Below are 23,760 nucleotides of genomic sequence, written 5' to 3' on the forward strand. Positions count from 1 at the left end.
CTCTTAGAGCCAGGCAGCATCCTAGCCCAGGGGCCACAGTGGTGGGCTTGATGGGCAGGTTTCTGTCCCCATGGTACTTACTAGTATGACAGACAGACATGGACAAACCCGAGTGGACAAACGGGTGTTGCAAATGATAACAAGTGCTATGAAAGGCAAATAAATCATAGTGATGTGGTAGAACCTGGCTTTGGGGGCAGGTGTTTGAGGAGGTAACAGGAAAGGGGACAGTATCTCTCTGAGGAGATTGGAAGGAGATGAGCAAGCAGTGCAGCCATCTGGAGAGGAGCTCCTGGGTAGGATTCTGCAGTGAGGCCACGAATTAGGGATGCAGCCACAAAATTCAATTGGTGTGTTTAATAGAGATGGAGTTATGGATGTTGGGGGGATGAGGAGTGGGAGCAGGGAGACCAATGAGGAGGGTGCTGGGAGGTGGGGGAGGGGGCGATCCAGGATGGGGCGGCAGTCTGCATTTGGCTTGCAGGGTTGGGGGGAGAGGAACAAAGGCTTCCAAGTGAGCCACAGAGGGACAGTGATGTCCCTTACTGTCAAGGAACAGACCAGGTGTGGAACATCCTGCGGAGGAAGAGAGTTCTGTTTTTGAGCCATTGCTACTGAGAGGCTTGTTTAGGCCTCCAGGCAGAGGAGGCATTCTTGAGGAAGAAGTCTCTCTGAGAGACTTAGACAAGACTTGGACTGAGATCTAAAGGACCAGGGGATGCGCAGTGGGCAAAGAGAGGTGTTGCCCAGGACCAGAGGGGCTGGAGGGGCAGTGAGGGGAAGTCCAGAGGGTGCAGGGAGGGGCTGCGATGACAGAGTTGAGGCAGCTTCTTCCTGAGCCTCTGGGGCCCTGACTGATGGAAACAGTTTGGGGTGGGAAAGAATCAGGATGTCCTCACGTTTCCTTCCTCGCCTGCAGTCATCCCAGATGGCTCCTGGATGAAATTCCAAGGATGTCACTGCTGGGGAGGGTCCCTGTGTGCCTGAAGAAGGTACGTGCTGGATGGAGCACAGCATGCCTGGGTCCTGAGGGGGCCCAAACTCCAAAGAAAGAATTGAGCCCCAAGGCCAAGTGTTCAAAGGGGTTGGGGGAGGCTCCAGCAACTAGCTGAGACCAACTTAGCTGCCTCCCAGGTGTTCAAAGGGAGCCGGTCTGTCCCTCCCTGCTAGGCGTCCTGCTTTCTGGCCCTGTAATTACACTGCTTCCCCACGCGTGGTTTGGTCCCATTCCTTGGCTTCCAAAGGCTTCAAGGGATGGAAGGTGGAAGTCCCTGTGGTTATAGAGATGACAGGTGGGTACTGATTGCTGCAGTGTGTGTGTGGAGCAGGATGTGAAAACAAGGGAGCGGTAACCAAGGTCTAGGTCATCCATAGAGCCAGGGTGGCTGGGTCCTGAGCTGAGGGGCTAAAATGAGGGACGCTGCTGTCAGAGGTTACACATCAGCCATTGCCTTCCAAACTGGTTTGACCAGTTAGGTTCTGATGGGGTTCCTGGTGTCACTGGGCTGGCCTCTCCCCAGAGATTGGCCTCCTCCTTTCCCTCCTCCCCTATAAAGCCTCTTGGGGTTCCTAGGCACCCAGAATCAGCCCACCCTTGGGTTTAGGGGCCAAGACAGCCATGATGCTCAACTGGAAGCTGCTGGGGATCCTGGTCCTTTGCCTGTATGCGGAAGGTATGCAGGGACTAGAGGCCAAGGAGACCAATTTGGGGTGATGGATTGGTCAAATGAGGAAAAGGGGAAGTGAATTGGGGGCATAGGGATGGGAGGAGCTTCTGGAAATCCACAGATTTGGGGTGATCAGAAGTGAAGGGGTTGCAGGTGATGCAGGAAGGTACATTTTAGCTCAGAATAAATGTTTAGCTCAGTGTATATACCGCTTTGGGGTTGTAGGCCATCAACGGGGCCATGCCAGTGGGATATCCCAACCAGGGCTGGATGGAGCTTATATGGGGGGTCCTGTCAGTTAAGTTAATGGTTCAGGATAGCATTTTCATGTCATTTTAAGATCACTTGCTCTTTTGTAAATGTGTAGAGAGCTCTGAGAGAATTACTTCTGAGGTTTGTGGGGTCAGCTGTGGTCCATCCCAGAGAGGCTGTACCCCCTGGGTTTGCAGCTGTGGGGGTGTGGATATCTGACCGTCACCACCTTTTACTTTCGTCTTTCCTCCCCTACAGGCATCTCAGGCAGCGGAGACCACCCCTCTCTCCCACCCACGGAAGCTGGAGAGGAGGAGGGCTCCTCAGCATTGCCTCAGGGCCCCCCAATCCCTGGTAACCCCTGGCCAGGGGTACCCTCTCCCTTTGAGGACCCTCCACTTTCAGGCCCCAATCGTCCCTGGAGAGACCTGCCTGAATCTGGAGTCTGGCCTCCTGAGCCCCCCAGAACTGATCTCCCTCAACCTCCCCAGCCTGATGACCCCTGGCCAGCAGGACCCCAACCTCCAGAAAACCCCTGGCTGCCTGCCCCTGAGGTGGACCACAGATCTCAGGAGGAGCCAGACCTTGACCCACCCCGGGAAGAGTATAGATAACAGGATCCTGGCCTGGGCCTCCTGACGGGGTGCACTCAAGCCTGTCTACCCTTCCGATTCCCCTTAAGTTCTCCCCAATTGAGCCTAGCTCCTTACATCCCTTCCTCATTCCTTCAATTTTATTCTGGAATCCTGAAGGTGTGATTCTCACTGTTTTCTGTCCCTCCTGAGATCTGTATTTAGCCCCCGCATTTCCCCTCCTTTTTTCTCCGACAGCTCAAGTGTACACCTCTACCACAAGCCCAGTATCTGCCTCCCACCTCCTCTTCCTCACCCCTGGGGCTGCTGGGGCAGGGCTGGTAGCACTGTGCTGTCTGCTGCCACCTGGTGGCCAACAGGGGACAATGATGGTGCCTTCATGAAATCGATAAATAAAAACCATGTTTTCTTAATTTTGAATCTAGGCAGCTCCTTTGCCAGTGTAGGATTTGAATATTCAGATGCCCTCTTCAGAGCTACTAACCTACAAAGATCTGGAAGTATTTGAGTTTCTTTTGTGCCCATATCCAATAAGGTTGTGGAGCTCAGCAGGAAGGGTGTTGGAAAAGTAACTATCAGAGCTACAAAGAAATTCAGACCCACATTTCTCCGGTTCTGGGACTCCTGTTTTGGAGAATGAGAAACTAAGTTACGTCTCTCTTTAATAGCTTATGGTTTGAATACTGCTGGCTGAACCTGAAAACTTTCCCAGGGGCATGTGGGCAGGACCAAGTTTTAAGGGGATCAATTTCCAGAAGTATATATGTCCCTTCCTAAAACGAATCTGCCTGAGGATTGTGTTCTCTTTTTCCACCTGCCTCCATCAACAAGCCACTCTTCTCCCACTGGACAAAGGCCCAGCTTTCTCACACACCCAGAATGCTCTTCCTGGAGCTGCCAAACAAAAGTCAATGGGAAAAGAAATAAGCCCTTTCCATCTCATTAAGATATACATGTTCAAAGTACTTTTCTGTTTAATCATTGTCAATATTTGAAGTTTAGATCAACTGTGTCTTGTAATAATTGTAATTATAAATCCATTGCAGAATAACTGTTTTCAACACTTGGAGCTTTATGGCCACAGGAAATAAATTTCAACTTACATATCTTTGTTACAAAGATATATCATTTATTAAAAGGGTGTTAATGTATATGAAAATGCTATGGTATTATATTCCATCTATACATTTAAAAGAGTGATGTGACTTTTAATATTGTAAGTATTAACAATTCCCTGGAAAGCATACCCTTTGTAGTATTGAAACATGATTAAAAATGTTAACTGTTAAAAAAAGATGTTAACTGTTGACTTAAAAATGTGTAAGGGGTACACAGTTTTTCAAAATTCTTTAAGGCAGTATTTTAAGCAGGGAAGTTTGAAGGGCAGGAGCCAAGAGCCCAATGGCCTAAGTCAATCAAGTGGCTGACCAAGGTGTGGTTGAAGAGGGGCTAAAAGAAATTGAGGGTGTGTTACCTTAACATTCACCCCTTAGGAGGCAAATTTGTTTATGTAACTCCCCTCAAAACCTGTATGTGACTGGTTTGAAAAAATTTTAAAAACCCTCCTAAGTGTAGAGTTTAGAAATCAGCTAGACAGACTACGTAAGAGTCATAGGGGTGAGTCTAGTAGATTTGGGCCTCAAAGTGGGCTACGTTCACGACTCAGTCACTTTCTTATACCCTTAATACGTCCCCAGTGCCGGGTGCTATAGGAGAATATAAAGAATAAAAATATACAATTCCCACTTTCAGGAAGTTTAAAATTAGGCCCGGGAAGACAGGATTTACATGCAAAGTTAAGCAGCGTCACAAGGATGCATGTAACTAAATAACTATATGTGTAAGCAGCAGAGTACTAATAGCCTTGGCCGTAATCGCTGTGACCTCAGAAGAGAGTCACGAGGAGCTGGACTGGCCAGCGGAGGCCCTCAGGAGGCGGCCGGAAGCTCGCAAGAAAGCCGCAGGCTGCGCGGTGCGGGGACGCTCAGGGAGGGCGTAGAGGACCGGCCGGGGCTCCCGCGACGGCGCAGGCGCGGAAGCTGCTCGAGGCCCGCTTCCTCCCGGACCCGCCTTTCGCCCGTGCACACGGCAGGCGCTGGCATTTGCCTCTGCGCGCGCCGTGCCCGCGGCCTGAGTTAGCCTTTTCTTCCCACCAGAGCTTTGTGCCTTCAGCGACGCCTCTCCCCACTCTCACCCACACCAATGCTGCGCCCCTCCCCAACTAGGCCCGAGGCTCTAGGGGGCGGAAGCGGTTCTGCGCGAGTCATCTCGGATCCCTTCCCCATTTTGATGCCCTCTGCCGCCGAGTGTGCGCTCATTCCCAGCAGCCCCACTTGTACTTGGACTGCTGAGGCATAGGAGCGCTGGAAGCACGTGGAACTGTTTCTTCCCTACAACTTCACTCCCCAGCTCCCCAACTTAATGGATGACTGACAGATATGCGGGTATTAACACTCCAGGCCGCTGAGCCCAAGATGACCTATAGGAGACGGCCTGGATTCCTCCCAGTTCCCGCTTCTCACTGCCGCTTCCCACTTCTCCCTCCTGACCCTCGCAGGTATTTCTACTGCGCATGTGCTGTGTGGGCACTCTTGCCAAATGCCCTACAGATTAAGATCCCACTTAATTTGCATAATAACCCTATCGTTATCACCACTTAAGAGAAGGGAAAAACTGGCCTGGAGAGGTACAGTGACAGGCTAGGCCATATGTAGTGGGCAAAGGGTAGACTTGGATTTAAATTCATGTCTGTCCTTTGACAATCACTTCAAACTACATTTCCCATCTCTTTATTCATCTGTATAACCTAGACTCGGAATACAGTGCCTGGGCCTTCATAGACACTTAACAACTTGTATTAGAGTTTTCCAGAGAAACAGAACCAATAGAAAATATATGGATTATTATAGGAACTGGCTTTTGAGATTTTGGAGGCTGAGAATACCCACAATTTGCTGTCTGCAAGCTGAACACTCAGGAGTCAGAGCAATAATTCAGTCTGAGTCCAAAGGCCTGAGAACCAGGGGAACTGATGGTGTAAATCCCAATCTGAGTCCTAAAGCCCAAGAGTCAGGGAGCTGATGGATTAAGTCCTGGTTTGAATCCAAATGACTAGGAACTAGTAGCGCTGATGCCCAGGAGTAGGAGATGGATATCCCAGCTCAGAGAACAAATTACCCTTTCTCCACCTTTTGTTCTAATCAGCCCTCACAGATTGGATGGTGCCCACTTGCACTGGTGAGGGTGATCATCTTTACACAGTTCACCCCTTCAAAGGCTAATCTCTTCCAGAAACATCCCCACAGACACACCCAGAAATGTTTCACCAGCTCTCTGGGCATCCCTTAGCCCAGTCAAGTTAACCATTACATATGTATTTTATGAGTGGTTGAATTCATTAATGAATGTTTGGGCAACAGGAAGTAGTCTGAGATGGTTAGAGTGAAGACTTTATAACCTGGAGAAGAGGGTGATACTGTTGGACAGGTAGATTGGGGGAAATCAGGGAAGGTGTTGATGCCAGGCTCAGGAGCTCATATCTGAAAGTCTCCTCTGACAGAACTGTGTCCCGCCTGGGACAGCACACACACACGTCTGGGTGTTCTGTGGCAGGCAGGTATGGGGTAGAAGGGAAGAAGGAAGTCTGGACCCCTTAAGGTGACCTGCAGCAACCATCCAATCAGTGAAATGGAGTTCCTTGGGAATGAAAAGAGAAAATTCTGAAAGGAGAGAGAAAATGAGGGAAAAGAACCGAGTCGCTGATGTGGGTCAGGCAAGGTCTAGGGCTCTCTATATTGTATTATCTTATTTAATTTCCACAACATATGCTGCTTTCCACATCTTCCTCCCCTTCCTTGTAAAGTATGAGAGTATGCCTTACTTCTCTCCCAGGAGGTGTTCAACAGAGAAAATTATTAGCCCCATTTCACAGATGAGGAAACTTCTGCTGAAGAGGTAACTCACCGGTGCAGACGTAACACAAGTGCCAAAGTCAAGATGATGCAGAACTGCTGGGCTCCAACCAGTTCTTCCCAGTTTGACATAACAGGCGGGTGAGTGGGAGAGAGAAGGGGGAGTCATGAGGTTATTGGAGATTTTAATACCTATTAATATACAGCAGGTGTTGGCACACAAACATGAGTGAGTTTATGAGCTGGGGAAGAGACTGAGTGGGACTGGATGGTATGGAGGATCAACGCAGGGGAACAGCTGCTCTGTTCAGATTAGACAATGCTGATCCTTCCTCATCTGCCTTGGCTGAGCTCACCTAGCAGTGAATGCGGTGGGAACACTGCTACATCTCCTGTCAACATGGAGTCAGATAATTAAATGATAGAATAGGATCACAGATTTAGAGAACAATAGCTCAGTACCTTGGACATGGCAGGTACTCAGCAAAGGCTTGGCCAATGAAAGAAAAGCACCTAGAACTAGTATTGTGGTACAATCTAATTATGGAAGCTGCGTTACCTTGAGAAAGCATTGGGCACAGCCCTCAGCCTTTGGGCAGGAAAATAATGTGTTTGAACTAGATAGAAGAGATGGTTGTCTACTCTTCTTTGAAGCTCTCTAGGCAGGGAAGCTCCAAACCACTCATTTGTTCCTCCATCTGCCCTTATGACAATCATTTATTGAGCATCTACTGTGCCGGGTGCTAGATGATGGTGACAGTCCCAGGAAGCAGTTTCAGTCCTCCCTTCCCTCAAGGCACTCTGTGTCTACTGAGGAAACAAACATGTAAATCATGGCAATAAAATGTGATCCAAGTTGAATTAGAGAGGGGCACACCCAGAGGCAGGAGCCGAGGAGGGAAGTCCTAACTCCTCTGCTAATGTCATGTTTCAAACTCATTTGACCGAAGACTTGCTTGGTATAAACTTAAGCTCTCTTACTCTACGTTTTCTCCCTCTTATCTTTAATTAGGTGCCCACCAGGTGCTTAGAACTGGCTCAAAAAACCTGTTGAATTCAGCCAAATCCACCTCCTCGGGTTTTTTCCTCCCAGTGTCTCACACTATGTCACCTTAGGTTGATCTCAGTTTGTCTGAGGGCAGCAGACAGAGCATGGCAATGAGAGTATCAGGCTGTGACCCAAGTCCTCGTCTCACTCTGCCGTCCATTCTCTGTATGGCCTTGGGGCGTGACTTTAGGGGGTTTCATTAGTAATATCTAAATTCCCACACAATTCTGAGCCTGTATTTCTTGTGTGTGGTTGATTATTCTGCACTCTGACACCTAGAGGGCAGCCTAGAGACGCCTCTAAGGTGTTTGCCTCCAGAGCCCTTTGTTCTTTTCCTCTAACATCCACGCCCCAGGCCTCCATCAGGCCCCATTGTGCCATCTTAGTTGCCAGAGGGACCCCTCTAAGGTGAGTCAGGCACTTGAGGTGAGGTGAGGCAGGATCCAGATCCCTCAGGAAAATTCAGGCACAGGCTGCTTGGCCAAGTGGTCCATACATTCATTACTTATTCTTTCTCATCATTTATTGGGCTCATCTCTCACTTATTTCTCTCATTTTTTGTTTACTCCATGAGCCAGGCAGGGCTCTAGACTGTGGATACAGCCCTGAATCAAGAGAGGAGAGCCCTGCCCCCATAGGGCTTAACTTCTTGTGGGGGAAGTGAACAATAAACATATGATATAGGATATATGTAATAGGATGTCATGTTGTGATAAATACTGTGAAGGGAAATAAGGCAGAGGACGGAAAGAGAGTGGTGGTCCATGGGGGTGGGGGGAGGGTGGGGGTACAATTTTAAATAGAAAAGCCAGGGAAGGCCTCTGAGGAGAGGGCAGGTGCCAAGAACCGAATGAAATGAGGGAGTAAGCCAGTCATGGGAATCCCCAGGGAGAAGAGGAAAAACCAGCTGGGTGCAGTATGTAGGATACAGCTTCAGGATGCCAGGTGAAGTCCTCAGCTGCTGGTAATAGGCATCATCTTAACTTCCTGAACTTGCGTCTGCAGCTCGAGAGGACAGATCATAGTTTCTATCCCCAGGGTTGTTGAGAGAATCAAGATAAATCCCATATGTGTAGGTATTTTGTGCTAAGATGATCGTTACCCAGGTCCAGGGCTCAGTGCCACTCTGGTTCTAGTCCTGGAGTCCAAGAGCACAGAACTGGACACGGGATGCCAGCTTCCCCAGTAGGATTCCGTGTTTCCTGTTCACCTCCATGTGAGGGTGATGCATCAAGTGCTAGAGACACACTGAGGAATAGGAGAAGCTCCTGGCCCATGAGGAGCTCCCAGCCAGAGGGTGTCACACAAGCCAGAAGGAGAGAAGTCGGCCCGCGCCAATGCACTCCCAGAAGTTCTGAGGGCCACACCTGGCCTAGAAGTCGCTCCTGGTACAAATCCTTCCAGCTTCTCCCGAAAGCACGTTCAGACTGTACCCTGGCCTTTCCCTTCCTCCTCTCCTACTCCATCCTCTGGATCAGGAGGGAGCTGAGTCTCTAATTGTAAGTGACCAATAACAATAAAATGCATTAATAGCTAGAGTGGAAAGAATGACTATTTAATGGGTGAGCATAGGAGCAGACATAGTGCTGGTTTCCCCAGCACTCACTCTACAGAACAGAGAAGAGGAACAATATTATTGTTAGTCTGAGAGCTAATCACAGCCTCTGTATTCATCTCCTCACAAGGCAAAAGGGCTGGAGCCACATCAGATGAGACTTAAATGGAGTGATGAAGTCTTGGGCCCACGGAGCATGACCATCACTCAGATGACTCTCTGCTGCTAGAGGTGCCCGGCTCTGACCCCAGTCCTCCCTCCCATGGCCCAGTTGCGGTTCCCAGGGCCCTTGGAGGTGGCCAGTGGGGCTGCTAAGAGCATGAGAAGGGCAACAGTGGAGGCTGATCAGGCCAAGATCCAGGAGGTCAGGCCTAGAGAAGAGAGTAATGGACCACAGAGCCGGTGGAGGAGGAAAGCAAGAGCCAAGTATAGACCACACTATTGAGTATATGTTGATAGGGTGTAGACCACTCCCCAGAACAGTGGATCTTAGCTTAGGACAACATGTTCTGCTGGGGTGGGATTCCCCAAAAGAACCCCCTAGGGGATTTTTAAAGTGCACAGCACTGTCCTGCCCCATCAGATTAATGCTTGTCCAGGGGGAAATCCTGGACTTCCTCATCACGGCCATGTGAGCTCCGCTGTTGTTGATGCAAGTGTGTTCCATCCCTCAGAGAACAGAGATCACCCAGTGGGGAGGCAACAGGCTCAGGAGAGACAATCACCCATGGGGAATGAGGGTGGGACAAACAGGCTCAGGAGAGAGCATGGCTGAGAGGATGTGTGTCAGAGCCAAGTTCATGCACCTGCTGCCCCTGCCCAGCTAGACTGAGTGCTCCGGGAGGCCAGGCCTTGGCCCACCCAGCTCCTAGTGGCTGTGCACCTAGAACATGTGGTTGGGAGGGGCGGAGGGCATGAAACCAGAGAGGAGGAAGACATGTTCCAGAGTAAGGGAGGGAGGGAAGGGTGGTCTGGACACATTCATTCATTCTTTTGTTCCAAAAAATCACAAGTGTCCACCATGGAGAAGTGCTTGGATTTCAGTGAACAGACATGTGCTTTGCTCACTGTCAGAGAACCCTCAGTCCAGGGCCAGTGATTTTTGGCATTTCGAGGTCACATAGGTAATGCACAGATAATGTGCCACAGAATCTACTGAGAGGAGGGCAAAGGAGTCTGGCCAGATGGAATGGAATTCTGTCCTTGATTGTCTACCACAGGGAAGAGACTGCAGAGGCAGGCAGAGAAAGACCAAAATGGAGAGAAGTCTAGCCAGTCACTTGAGCACACAGGGGCCACAGAGGGTCCACCAGGCACAGACCAGGTAGGAACTTCCTCATACAAATGAGTCCCCTCCTTTTGTGTTCTTCGTCACCGTGGGACCAGGTGGAGAATGTGGGTGACCCATCCCCACTACAGGAGAGAGAACTCAGGGGACAAACACTCCTGGGAGTGTGGCAGGAGCATCAGCTTCCCATGTGAGGGAGGGAGCAGAGATTGCTAGAGAAAGGAGTCTGCACAGGTAGAGGGGTGTGATGGGGAAGAGGGCAGTGCAGAGGAGGCGCAGAGGCCAGAGTGGCTCCGTGGGCCTCCTCCACCTCTTCTCACCACAAAATAAACTCTTCTTCCAGCCTTTTTCTCTTCCTGTGCTTTTCCCTCTCTTTTTCCCTCTCTCAGCCGAAGCCCCATGTCTACCAAGGACCCCTGTATGGAACTCTTGTTCCAGAAGTTCTGTCCTGGCCTTTAGGCCCATGGATGAAATGCAGAGGGGAAAAAAAGGTAGAGCCGGGGAGGGCAGTGTGATGACTCACAGGGGATTTTGAATACCTTCCCACAGAGTTTAAGGAACCTCTGCCTTTGTCTGTGGACCACTGCCATTAATTTATGGCATGGTGTTAGTTTCATAGAGTAATGGGATGACGTGGACTCTTTGGAGTTCAACAGGCTTGAGCTTGCATCCTTTCTAAACTCTTGCTTATTACCAGCTGGTTTGGGCAAGTAATTTAAACTCAATCTTCTTATCTGTGAAATAGGGGAGAAAAAACACTTCCCTGTAGGGCTGCTGTAGGGATGAAGCACCAGGACACGTGTGGAGTATCTGGGATGATCTCCCGCCATCAGGAAATGCTGTTCTCCACAAGCTGCCTCTGTGACCATGCCCTCCCACACGTACCCATTCCTCCCTAAGCCAGGTGTTACAGATCACCTCCAATGCTGGTTCGAGCAGTCTTTCTGTTCCTCCTCCCCACTGTTCTCTGCATATATATATATATATATATATATATATATATATACGTTTCCTATGGCAACCCAAGCCAGCAACTTGTTCTAAATATACCTTCAGCATCCTCAGGGCCCTGAGTCTGAGCTGCCTGCTCCCTGCTCTCCTCCTCAAAGACAGGGAAGGTCCTGCCACCTCTTCAAAACCAAGTGCCTGCCCCCTTTCTCCATGCTAGCTCTCTGTCTGTGCTGCATGTTTCCAGCTGGACTGCAGCTCCTCAAGGTCACAGACAGTTCATCTTTTTCCTCATTGCAACTTCCAAAGCATGGTGCAGGACCCTGCACACCGAACCAGTGCTGCCCAGTGCAGAACACAGGAGCACAGAGTGGCCCAGGGTGGCCTGCAGTGGCCGCAACCTGCCTCCTTCATACCTATGTGGCAGGGAGACTTGATCTCTTGCTTGTGGAAGGCATATTTTAAGCTTGATTTTCTCTGGTGGGGGCCACCCACACTCTCTCACCCTGTCCATCCACTGGGCAGGCACTCACTGGAGGGTTAGGGGTCGACTGTTGCTGGGGAGGCAGCAGACTCACTTGTGCCACTTGAGCATCATTTTATTAGTGAGCATCCCAGGTGTCCTGCCTGGGTGGGCACTCAGTCAATGGCCCTTCCCTGTCCTCCTCAGCCTCATTAGCTTCATATTTTCACTGCCTGAGCTGAAAGAAGGGTTAGGGTTGAGGACAAGGACACAGCAGAGTAAAATATAGCTGAGCAAATAGGATTTCAGTAACAGAGATAGTGGAGATGGGAGGTCCACGTGAGGGCCGGGCAGACACAGGTGGGGAGATGGGTGGAAAGAGGGTCAGAGAAGACGGGACAGCAGTCAGGAGGAGGAATGTGGCCCCACACCAGGTTGTGTGGGTGGCTGGAGATTTGGAGAGAAGCCTAAAGAGACTGTGCCTCCTCCAGCCTTGGCTGTCTTGGCCAAGGTCTGATGACATCCAGGAGGAATGAGAGCAAGAAAACTAGACAAACATTGCCACCTCTGTTAGAGCTGGAAAAGAATACCCACAGGCCCTGCTGTCCCTCCCCTTTTCTGCACCCACAAGGCACCTTGCACCTCTCTTCTTCGGGCTACTCCCCTCCCTGCTCCAAGCACCCCCTCCCTCCTTCCCCTTCTCCTGGAGCCACAGCCAGCGGGACCTGAGAGTCTAAGGAGGGAACAGATGTGACTGGGAGTGGCACCAGAGCAACTGACGTTCAGGAGGAGCAACAGCTTGTTAAATAGCAGCCCTATGTGCTCAGCTCTGTAGGGCAGGTGGCCGAGGAGACTGTCTAGGTCAGCTGGGCTGGAGACTCCAGAGACAGAGCCTGGGGCTGTGGGGCCAGCCCATCCTATTTGCTCTGCTCCAGTGGAGGACACAGGCAGGACACTGAGGGGCTCTGTCTTCTGGGTGCCTGTGTCAGGAGGCCTGTGTCCCCGGTCCATTTAATTTTTCTGATAATTGCCCATTTGATTTTCACAAAAACCTGCAGAGTAGGCATGATGCAAAATATTCCTGTTTTATAGAGAGGACACTGAAGTTCAGAGAGGTTTGGGAGTTGCCCAAAGGTGGGAGGTTAGCTGGGGTGTGAAGCCAGGTCACCTGCTTTGAAGGCAGTGTTTTTGTTTTTCCCACTGCATCAACCCTATCACCTCCTCTCACTATAGCAGCTCCTTTTCCTTCCTTTTCCTGTCTTGAGTGCTGGCAGAAAGTCAAGGGCTAACTAGATTATAGCCATGAGTGGTAGGTGGCTATTTACATTAAAATTAATTAAAATTAAAAGTTCAGTTTCTCCTTTGGTTATACTAGACCCATTTCAAATGCTTAGTAGCCACATGTTGGTAGTGGCTACCATATTGGACAGCACAGATAAAGGACATTTCCATCATGGAGGAAAGTTCAACGGACAGCACTGGGCATGAGACAGAATGGGACAGATAGCCAAGAGCTTAGGGCTGGGGACCTTTGTGAGAGACTGGGGAAATCTGCAAATGAGTCTGGATGAGAGGAGTGGGCTGGGGGAGGAGGAGAGACCCCTTGACCTGTCTCCCAGGCCACTCCCCTGATACTGATACTCCTGGCAATACTAGTGAGCAATTAATTGGTTGGGGTGGGGCCAGGACCAAAGCAGAAGAAAAGGGAATGAGATGGAGGAGGAACCACCCCCTCTTAGTGAGCCCAGGGCTCTGGTCTTCCAGTCCTGCCTTGCATGCTCAGGGACCCTGGAGTCTTCCCAGCCCTTCCTCACCCCGCCAGACACTAGCTGGCTGCTTCCTGCTCACTCATCCAGGCCAGGGAGCCAGCTAATGGGATGCAGGGCCACCACCTTCCCAATTAGTCCTGTGAGCCTCATGCTCACTCACTGGAGTCAGGGTCACCAGCCGTTGGGGAGGGGCTGTGAGCAGCCTGTGAGTAACTGAGACCCAGCTATGACAGGGGTCCCCAGCCCAGGCCCCTCCCCAGGCTGGGCCCTGGCATCCAGCACCACTCCCCCTGTCCCTGGGGCCCCCCAGAAAGACGAGGTCAGGGAGTTTTGGAGTACAGATTCCTAGTCTCTCAGAGGGACATGGCTCACTCATGGACAGAACACATAATAAGTGTGTGGCAGGCATGATACGTGGGCAGCGACAACAGGGACACCGGAAGAGGTGTGTAGAGCCTTGTATCTGGCAGAGAAAAGTGGAGGCTGAGTGATGGATCCCAAGAAAAGGGAAAGATCCAGGGGCTGTGGATGGGACACTGCTGGGCTTGGGGGGCTGGAGCAGGTACCTGGGTGCAGAAGGGAAGGCTGACAAGCCCACATCTATGCATGGAGAGAAGATGGGAGTCAGGCTGACACTAGGGAAGTCAGAAGAGTGAAGAAGCCAGGTGACTGGGTCCCATGGTGAGAGTGACTGCCCCACAGTGGGCAGACATCAGGGCAGAGCACCTGGCTCCAGGTTAGGCAATGAGGAACCATGGGCAAGCCAGTCAGGTGGCAAGAATTGATAGGGCCCTGTGGCCATGGGTACCCCACACTGCAGCCACCCCTGCTGCTGAGTAGGCAGATGCCCAGACTGATTACTTCAGCTCCTCCCGGCCACACCAACTTCCCTGGGGCACCTACCCCTCCGCCTCCCCTCCCCTCCCCACAGTGACTCCTGCCCAGAGAATGTCCAGCCCTGGCATAAAGGCCCTGGGTGTCCACAAGCTGTTGTCAGTCGGAAGGCTGCACAGTCCAAGATGGTCTCCTCGAGGGCACCTGGGATGGGGCGTGTGGGAGGGCAAGGGTTGACGGTGGTATTGCTGCTGGCTGGTCTCCTCCTGCCAGGTAGGAGTCTGGGGGCTGTGGGAGCAGGGGAGGTGGGGAGAGGAGGGAGGGGAGGCATGCAGATGCCAAGCCAGGAAAGGCTGGAGGGATCCTGTGTGGGGGAGGGACGCTCTTGTCCAGGGAGAGTCCAGGACAGGACCTGGAGGGGGGAAGGGCAGGGGCTCTGGAATCCGATGCTTGTGCCTGGGGGCTGTTCCTGTCTTGTCACTCCAGCCAGTTGTTTAAACTTTCTGAGCCTCAGTTTCTGAAACTCTCTAATGGGGTTAGTGATAAGACCTGGCTCTAGTCTCTGTGCATCTCAAATTAAATAATGCATGTGACAAGCAGGGTTATGTGGATACTCGTTGTTACTGTTGCTATCAGTATTACTGGAACAGTAGAAGATGGAGATGGGATATTTAATAGTAATAATAATTGCTACCATTGATAGAGCCCTTTTTATGGCCCAGACACTATTCTAGCATTGTAAGTACATTAGCACTTTTGATCATTAGAAGAACTGTAGGAGAGAAGATCTGTTATTCCCACTCTACCAGTGAGGGCACTGGGGCCAGGAAAGGTTAGGAAATACTGGCTTAAGATCACAAATTACAAAGCAAAAGCTGGGATCCAAACCCCAGGCTGTGCTGTAGACCATGGGGTATTTATAGTGACCTTGCCTATGGCCCCATGGGCGGGGAGCAGAGGAGAGCAAGAATGACTGATGATTTTGCAGCCAAGTGAGGGGGCTGTGGGCAGAGTTGGGGTTCAGTGTGGAAGGGTACACAGAAGATTTATTTATTTACTAATTTTTTATTTTGGTATCATTAATATACAATTACATGAACAACATTGTGGTTACTAGACTCCCCCCTTCACCAAGTCCCCACCCATACCCCATTACAGTCACTGTCCATCAGCATAGTAAGATGCTATAGAGTCACTATTTGTCTTTGTGCTCTACTGCCTTCCCTGTGCCCCCCCATACATTATGTATGCAGATCGTAATGGCCCTTATTCCCCTTCTCCCTCCCTCCCTGCCCCAGTCTCTTTCCCTTTGGCAATTGTTAGTCCAGATAATTTATTTTTGAGGGGCAAGGGGAGACACCACAAATTGTGGAGAACTGGTTGTTGGTGGACAGATTTGGCCTCTCTAAATGTGTGAAGCTCAGAGAGGTTTAGTAACTTGCTAGTATAAGGCTCTGTCCAGTGGTGTACTTGGGACCTTGTGGGTTGACATGGGGAGCGCAGGAAGGACAGGGGTCCTAGGGTTAGGAGCAAAGGACGGATTAAGGAAAGAAATGGCTCCACATCCTTGGGGGAAGTAAAGGCAGGAGCAGCCAGTGAGGGCCTGTGGGAGGCAGGTGTGCACATGATGCTGGGTGGGAGAGAGGGAAACTGATAATGGTCATGAGCCTGCAGGGTTTCCTCTAGTGGCCTTGGGCTGGGCCAGGAGTGCAGGGGTGGCTCCAGGTGCTGTGTCCTGTTGCACTGTACCAGCAGGTTCTGAAGCAACAATGGGTGTCCCCGCATCCTGGCCCCCACCTAGCTTTTCTGGTAGGGGCAGCATTGAGATGGGAACAGAATAGCCATCCTTTGTCCAAGCCTGGACTCTCAGGAGGAGGCTGGTGACCGAATCTGCATCTTTTTACCTATCCCTCACTCAGTCCCTCTGCCGCCAGCTCCCTCTTCTCTCTGGAATCTCTCTTGCTCCTTCTCCACTGTTTCTGTCCTCGACTGCTTTGTCTTTTGTCTGCTCCCCCAATCTGGTCCTAGTCTCAGCGGGCATTTATGCTCCCACCTCTTGGAGTCTCAGTCTCCCCCACTCTATCTCTCCTTTTAGACTTATTTACTCCTGCCCCTTCCTCATTCCTTCTCATCTTCTTTCTTTCCTACTTCAGAGTCTCATTTTCTTTTTTTCTGGAGGATGTTTGGCTTCCTCCTTGCCCCCCTCCCAGAACAATGAAACTGCCTTTATTCTGCTCTCTTGTTTTCCTTGAGAGACAGCAGTCAGTTCTCCCTCCCCTTTCCATGCCAAACTCTCCCTGGGCTCCTTGCAGTAGAAGTCAGAGCGGCAGATGACTGACAAGGGGCTTGGAGGTGAGGGGGAAAGCCATGCTGTTCTGGCCCTTACCAACCATTTCTTTCCTTCCTAGGGACCTTGGCTAAGAGCATCGGGACCTTCTCAGACCCCTGTAAGGACCCCATGCATGTCACCTCCCCTAATGACCCCTGTCTCATTGGGAAGGGTGGCTCCAGGAGTTTCAGCAGCCACAGTAGCTCCAGCAGTTCCAGCATCTCCACTGGCTCCAGCAGATCCAGTGGCTCCAGTGGCTCCAGTGACTCCAGTGGATCCAGTGGCAGCTCTGGTGTATCCAGTGGCAGCTCCAGCGGATCCAATGTTGCCCAGGGTGGTTCTTCCAGATCTTTGAAACTTAAGCCAGGATGGGGGTATTCCCAGATGAGCTACTCCTCCGGATCTGGCTCTAGTCTACAAGATGCATCCAGCTACTCGCAGTCCGGCAGCAGCAGTTCCCAGTCAGGCTCCGGCTCCGCTCTACCAATGAATGATGGTTCTTCCCCCTTTGTAATAAGCTCTTCCCAGTCTGGAGGAGGCTCAAGCTCTTCCGTCTCCCAAACCTCTTGGGTGTCCAATAGTGGAGGTCAAAGGGTCAGCTCTAACTTACGCCCCTGTGGTCCAGACGTCCCTGACTCTCCCTGCAGTGGGGGGCCTGTCATCTCCAACTCTGGTCCCTACATCTCCAGCTCCCACTCTGTGGCCAAGGGTCAAAGGCCAGTGGTGGTAGTGGTTGAGCAGCATGGCTCTGGCGGCCCTGGACGTGTCCCCTGTAGTGATGGGAGCCTTCCAGGCAAGCCCTGCCCCCCCATCACCTCTGTAGACACATCCTATGGCAGCTATGAGGTGGTAGGTGGCTCCTCTAACAGTTACCTGGCCCCTGGCCTGGCCCACAGTAAAGGCAAAATCTACCCTGTGGGCTACTTCACCAAAGATAACCCTGTCAGAGGCTTTCCAGGGGTCCCCTCCTTTGCAGCTGGGCCCCCCATCTCCGAGGGCAAGTACTTCTCCAGCAATCCCATCATCCCTAGCTACAGCTCTTCTAGTTCTGACATCTACCAGTCGGGGGCTTCCCCTGCCATTGTGTTTCAGCCAGTGGGCTCCGGAGGGGTCCAGCCCTGTGGAGTTGGCTCCTCAGGTTCTAAGGGGCCCTGCTCGCTCCCAGGCACTGGCCCCTTCAGTGGCAGCTCCAGCTCCCAGTCGAGTGGCACAATCATCCTTCAACCCTGTAGCAGCAAGTCCAGCTCTTCCAGCCACCCTTGTATTTCTGTCTCCTCCTTGACATTGAGTGGGGGTCCTGATGGTTCACCCCAACCCGATCCTTCAGCTGGTGCCAAACCCTGTGGAAAGTTCCCCTGCCGCTCCATCCGGGACATTCTGACCCAAGTCAAGCCTCTGGGGCCCCAGCTAGCTGACCCTGAAGCTTTCCTACCCCAGGGAGAGTAACTCAACAGTCCATAAGTCAGCTTTTGTATACTCATCTTTGTGGGAATACACACACACACACACACACGCATGCACGCACGCACACAAGCACGTGCATGGGAGATGTTCCGGGGCCAGGCATGGGGTAAGGTCATTTTCCTTCCCTCCTCCCTCCCAAGAAGGCTGCTCTACTTCTATGGCTGCAATAGGGCAGACTTCCCCTCATCACCTCTTTTTTCTTTCTTCCCTCATTCTCTCTACTGCTTTGATTCCCATGCTACCACTCATTCCCAGATAACCACTCCCTGAAATTTCTTTTGCCATTACTTTGAGATGGAACAGTTCATCACCTAACCCCACCCACTCAGATTCTTGACTGGGAAAACCCTGAAACAGCCCAGAGTAACTCTGATTCCTAGACAAGTCATCCTCTCCTCTCCCTCTTTGCCAAATAAACTACAGTCCAAACTGTTGTCTGAAAACAACTGCTTTTCATTGACTTTGCATCTGGTCAACCACCGTGATACACCACTGGGTTCTCACACTCCCAGCTCCACTCCCACCCTCCATCACAGAGACCACCACACCCTCTGTGAGTTCCCAACACTCCTCCTTACCTCTCGGGGTCTCCTTCTCAGTCCCCCTTCCCGGCTGCCACTTCCCTTAATGCTCAGACACTTCCCTGTGTGAGGGAGACACCAGGGCATCTGTGGAGACTGGGTGCTTTCTCTGGATCCCGAACAGATGGCCCAATAAACTGTGTGAACCAGGTGCAGACTTTACCTTCTTGGAGTCCTGGGTCTCCTCTTAGGATCTGGTGGTGCGCTCCTATGCCTCTAGAGGTCCCCATTTTCACTCATAATTTGAACCAGTATTTCTCTTCTACCTTACAGCTCCTCCCACAAAGGAGGAAAACAATAAATATTTGTTGAACCGAAAGCAGACATTGCCTGGTCTTACAGATGCTTCCTCCCATTTCTTTCCTCTCTCATTGTTCTAGAAAATCCATTCTCTCTCCATTCCCCACTCACCTTGTATAGAGGCTTAATTATTTCCTCCCCTTCCCCACCCAGGCTCCTTCTCCTCTACCATTAGTTTGCATCCTCTAGGAGTCCTGAGTGTTCATTTCCTGGGTTCCTGGGACAGTGGAACCTTGGGAAGCTGGAACACAACAATTCAGGCCAGATTCCTGGTGGCTGAGTAGGAGCCCAGGCGGGCGTTGTTCTGGGAGTTGGGGGCAGAGAGTAAAAAACAGGGGATGGGAGCATGACAGTGAGGCAGCCAAGCATGGTGACTCACTGGCCTACTTAAAAATGTCGCAGCCCGTGGCAGAACAGAGCCAGAAGTGTCCTCTCCACCTTGGTGCCTCCACTGTGGTTCTAGAGAGCTGTGGGAGGTGAGAGGATAGAGCCTTAATAATGAAGGGGAAGGGGGCCTCTCGGGAGGAGAGAGAAAGTGGAGAGTGGTGAGGCCCATGGTGACAGGCAGGGCTGAGGCCAGGGGAGTTCTCTTATCCCAAGGTAGAGGGTGGGCTGTGCTCGTCTCTACAGGAAGGTCCTCACCCCAAAGCACAGGCCACCTCTCACAATCTCTGCTTGGCTGCAAAGGCATTCACCCCTGCTCTGGGATCTAACCCATTCCCTCCTACTGGGATGAGGTTAGCCAGTCCCAAATTTATAGCTTTTGTTGAAATTCCAAGTCCTATACCAGCAGAAATGTGTCAGATTGATGAGAAATGATCTGGGGCAGCTGAGCCAAACTTCAGGGGTGACTGAAGACACAGGAGGATTCCATGACAGTCCTGTTTCTGTCATTACTGTTGAGTCATCCTTGGCCTGGCATCTGGCCCTGGACTGCAGCCAATGACAGGCATCCAGGCCCTCAGAGGCTCTGTGGACTGCAGCTGAAGGAGGAGTACAACCTTGGATGTAGGGGGTCCTCTAGTCTCTGATGTGGTCCAGGTCAAAAACTTTTTCAAAATTGGTGGACGTCACCAAAAAAGGTCAGTGCCTCCAACCCATTGGCTATTTCTGGAGAGGAGTCTTCCCTCTTCCAAGAGCCAGCAGGGGGTGGGGGTGAGGCTGGCATGGTAAAATCTAACAGCTAATATTTAGACTTCATGCAACCAGGGAAGCCTTGCCTGGGTGCCTTCTGGAAGCAACAGTGAAAATGAAGGCATTTAACACTTTTTAATTGTAAAAATTTCAAACTTAAAAGAGTAGGCAAAATAGCTAATGAATCCCCTATACTTCCACCACCCAGCTTCAACAATGATCAGTTATGGCCATTTGACAACAGCATTTAAATGTTTCCTTTACTGTTAGTTGGAAACATCTGCTCTTTATCAGTACATTCATAATCTGTGGACACATTTGACCATCTGTGGTAGGCTGAATGGTGCCCTCCCACCCACCACCAAAGGTGCCCACATCCTAATCCCTGAAACCTACGAATATATTAGATTACTAGCAAAGGAAAATTAAGATTACAGATGGGGTTAAGATTGTTTGTCAGCTGTCCTGAAAGTAGAGAGATTATCCTGGACTATTTGGGTGGCCCAATATGTAATCGTAAAAGCCTTTAAATGGGGAAGAGGGAAGAAGAGGAGATCAGAGTGATGCAATGTGAGAAGATCCTGTTTTTTCTAGCTTTGAACATGGAGGAAGGGGCCCATGAGCCAAGGAATGCAAAGGGCCTTTAGAAGCCGGAAAACCAAGGAAATAGATTCTCCCCTGGAGCCTCCAGAAAGGAATGCAGCCCTGCTGACCCACACCTTGACTTTAACCCAGTGAGGTCCGTGTCAGACTTTTGATCTTCAAAATTGTAAGATAATAAACATATGTTGTTGTAAGTCCTTAAGTTTGTGGTTATTTATTACAGTAGCAGTAGGAAATTAATACACCGTCAGCTCTTAAGGATGGAAACCATGTCTATTTCCCTAGTTACAGGGCTTCATCGAGGAGCAGCCCCTCAGATGGAGGGCCACATCTGCACCCCAGAACTTCCTTCCGGGTGTGATCAAGGTGAAGGAGCTATGGGAATTCATGAGAAAGGGGTGCTAGAAGAGAATGATCTGGATTCCAGACAGAAAGTGAAGAGAATCATGTGTTTCCATTGCTGAGAAGACAGTGAAGAGATTAGGACCCCAAGGGTGAATGAAGGTCCTGCTTGGTGTAGGAGCCAGGGAAGGGCAGGACTGGTAATCAGTGATGAGCTGTGAGCCAGGACACCTGCGTCAGTAAGGGGTGGGGAGCTTGAGGTAAGGGCCGGGGTGAGAACACTCAGCTTCCCTGTGACATTCAAGTGGCACCTGTTACCACAGATGGAATTAGGAATGAGGATGGACTATGGAGATTTATTGTCTGCACAACCACTGGCCCCGCCTGTCTCTGCTGTCCTCCGCCCCACTAACAGGATAAAGGGCTGGCCATTCAGGGACTGAGGGAGCTGCCAGAGCTGAGCAAGATGCAGGGCCACATGGTGGGGAATGGGACTCCCCTGGGGCTGCTCCTGGTCTGTTTTCACCTCCCAGGTATGGAGGCTGTGCCCAACCAACCCTTGTGCAGGAGGGAACTGGGGGTCCCTGGAAACTGGAATTAAGGGAAGGGGTAAAGGCAGGAGGATGCACACATGGGCTCCTGAGGGAAGTAGAGGAAGTGGGGAATGGCACAGAGGAAGTGAGGGGGCTTGAAGCAAAGGGGATCAGGGAATCAAGGCAGGGAGGGCATTGGGACCAAGCATCCAGTCCACTGGCTGCCTCCTCCTCCCTTCCCTCAGGCCTCCTCGCCCGGAGCATCAGTGCAGTGGAGGAGAAAGTTCCTCACGGCCTGGGGACCAGCTTGCCTCTGCTTGGACAACCTTCCTTGGCTGGCCGCTCAAACTCTAAACATCCTCAGCCCGAACCAGACGCTGGGTCTAATGACTTAGTAAGGGTTCCTCTGAAGCCCAGTGCTTCTCCATCAGGTGGCTCCCAACCTGCAGGAGGTTCTGGGGTTCAGAGGTGGCCCCCATCTGGGGGGCTGCCCTCTGTGGATTCCTGGCCCTCTGAGGATCCTTGGCAGGTGATGCCCGCTGCAGTCAAGGACCACATGGAAGAAGGGCTGCCTGAAGAGCCGTCTTTCCTTTCTGGTGGTGTCGCCCTCCCTCTGGGCAGTGGTCCTTGGCCTGCAGGACACTTTGCATACTCTGCAGGCCCCTCACCTGAGGCTTTACTCCCTGACCAGGACTCTGAGTCTAGACGGCCACCCCGTTCTAAGGTGCTGAGAGCCCAGAGGCTAATCCTTGCCCACCATCCATCCTGGTCTCTCATCAGCAGGATTCGATGGCTGCTTCTGCCTGGTCACCCCTGGGAGACCCTGAATCCTGGCATGTCCTGGGGAGGTGGAGGTCCTGGCATGGGATGGGGAACAAGGCCCATGCCATACCCTGGGGAAATCTGGGGTATCAATAATCAATACCCAAGTGCTGGCTGGGGGAATATTAATGGGTATCCAGGAGGCAGCTGGAGCGATATTCATCTATACCCAGGTATTAATAATCAGTTTCCTTCTGGAGTTCTCTATCCTCCTGGCTCTTCCTGGAACATTCCAGCTGGCTTCCCCAATCCTCAAAACCCTGGGTCACAGTGGGGTTAGGAAAATGACAGAGGAGGAAAACCCTAAATTGGAGATTAGAGAAGGGAATCCTGCTCCCTCCACTTGCCATGTGAGCTAAATCAAGATTTTATCAGTGTGTTTTCTAGCTTCATCTCCACGTTTCACTACCCAGGCCCATTTCCAATACAACACACACAGTTGCTGAATCTGCTCCTTTGTTGCATCTTTGTTTCTAGTGCAAACTAAAGTGAGTTTTGTCAGTCCCCATTTCTTAGCCACCCCCCTGTCCCTCTAGGGTCCTCCAGAGGCTCTGCCATCCTTTGCAAAAGATCAAAGCCCAGGTGTTTGAGGGTGGAGCCTCCTGGTGTTACCTGCAGGTGGGAGTGCTAGCGCAGAACTGTCCTGGAATCAGAAAAGGGCAGGAAGGCAGCAGGACTAATGGAGATGGCACCTGTGGCAGGGGGAAAGGATGAGGGCCAGGACATGAGTATCAGCACCAAGTGAGGAACGAATACCCTTTGATTCACAGAGAAAGTCATTTGGTGTATGTCTATATTTTCTTCCTCAGAAATTCACACTTCTTGGAAGTGGAGGGTGTGCTGATCTTCTCCCTTACACGAATCATGTGGCACATTGTGCCCCAGAGAACCAAGTCTGAACATTTGCTGAATAATTAGCAGACATCAATAAAGGGAGAAGGGAAAGGGTGAGGAAAACCTCAGGAGCCAACAATCCTATCTGTGGCTGCACCTGATGTTTCTGTTCCCAAGTGATGACACAGTCTGTTCTTTTGGTCACACTCTGGTCCCTCTGCCCTCCCTTCGGTTTTCTCTGGAGCTCAACATCCTTGTACAGGAATTGGAGTGAGGTGGGGGAGAATCGTTCTAAGATGGTGCAGGTGGAAGTGTGCAGGAGCGGTGGGGTGATGGGGTTTCTGGAGGCGTGTGCTCCTGGCGGCTGTCCCCATGTCAGGCCCTGTGCCGTGTGTGTACTTCACTGAAGGTGGCCCAGGGGTATGTACCCTCCACACAGCCTGGTGTTATCCAGGTCCTGGAATTGGGTAGATTGTGCGGAGGAAGTAGG

General features: G+C 51.3%; 3 protein-coding genes across 3 annotated transcripts; all 3 read left to right on the plus strand.

Moving 5' to 3' along the window:
- Nucleotides 1-1,394: 1,394 nt before the first annotated feature.
- PSORS1C2 (psoriasis susceptibility 1 candidate 2) lies at nt 1,395-3,616 on the plus strand. Its single transcript, XM_036875663.2, has 2 exons — nt 1,395-1,673; nt 2,178-3,616. The coding sequence occupies exons 1-2, from the start codon at nt 1,619-1,621 to the stop codon at nt 2,531-2,533; spliced, it is 411 nt and encodes a 136-aa protein (XP_036731558.1). The 5' UTR covers nt 1,395-1,618; the 3' UTR covers nt 2,534-3,616.
- Nucleotides 3,617-14,401: 10,785 nt separating this feature from the next.
- On the plus strand, nt 14,402-18,853 carry CDSN (corneodesmosin). The gene is made up of 2 exons (XM_036875633.2): nt 14,402-14,601; nt 16,737-18,853. The coding sequence occupies exons 1-2, from the start codon at nt 14,514-14,516 to the stop codon at nt 18,101-18,103; spliced, it is 1,455 nt and encodes a 484-aa protein (XP_036731528.2). The 5' UTR covers nt 14,402-14,513; the 3' UTR covers nt 18,104-18,853.
- A 2,619-nt stretch (nt 18,854-21,472) lies between these two features.
- C16H6orf15 (chromosome 16 C6orf15 homolog) lies at nt 21,473-22,887 on the plus strand. The gene is made up of 2 exons (XM_036875694.2): nt 21,473-21,614; nt 21,860-22,887. The coding sequence occupies exons 1-2, from the start codon at nt 21,548-21,550 to the stop codon at nt 22,714-22,716; spliced, it is 924 nt and encodes a 307-aa protein (XP_036731589.1). The 5' UTR covers nt 21,473-21,547; the 3' UTR covers nt 22,717-22,887.
- Nucleotides 22,888-23,760: the final 873 nt, after the last annotated feature.

Source organism: Manis pentadactyla, chromosome 16 (assembly GCF_030020395.1).
Source record: "Manis pentadactyla isolate mManPen7 chromosome 16, mManPen7.hap1, whole genome shotgun sequence".
Taxonomy (NCBI): Eukaryota; Metazoa; Chordata; class Mammalia; order Pholidota; family Manidae; genus Manis; species Manis pentadactyla.

Bases quoted from the DNA above. Each gene is read 5' to 3' on its own strand.
- PSORS1C2 (XM_036875663.2), top strand. From the start codon at position 1,619: ATGATGCTCAACTGGAAGCTGCTGGGGATCCTGGTCCTTTGCCTGTAT. The intron at 1,674-2,177 runs GTATGCAGGGAC...CCTCCCCTACAG, and splicing joins CCTTTGCCTGTATGCGGAAG to GCATCTCAGGCAGCGGAGAC.
- C16H6orf15 (XM_036875694.2), top strand. From the start codon at position 21,548: ATGCAGGGCCACATGGTGGGGAATGGGACTCCCCTGGGGCTGCTCCTG. The intron at 21,615-21,859 runs GTATGGAGGCTG...CCCTTCCCTCAG, and splicing joins GGTCTGTTTTCACCTCCCAG to GCCTCCTCGCCCGGAGCATC.
- CDSN (XM_036875633.2), top strand. From the start codon at position 14,514: ATGGTCTCCTCGAGGGCACCTGGGATGGGGCGTGTGGGAGGGCAAGGG. The intron at 14,602-16,736 runs GTAGGAGTCTGG...TTTCCTTCCTAG, and splicing joins GGCTGGTCTCCTCCTGCCAG to GGACCTTGGCTAAGAGCATC.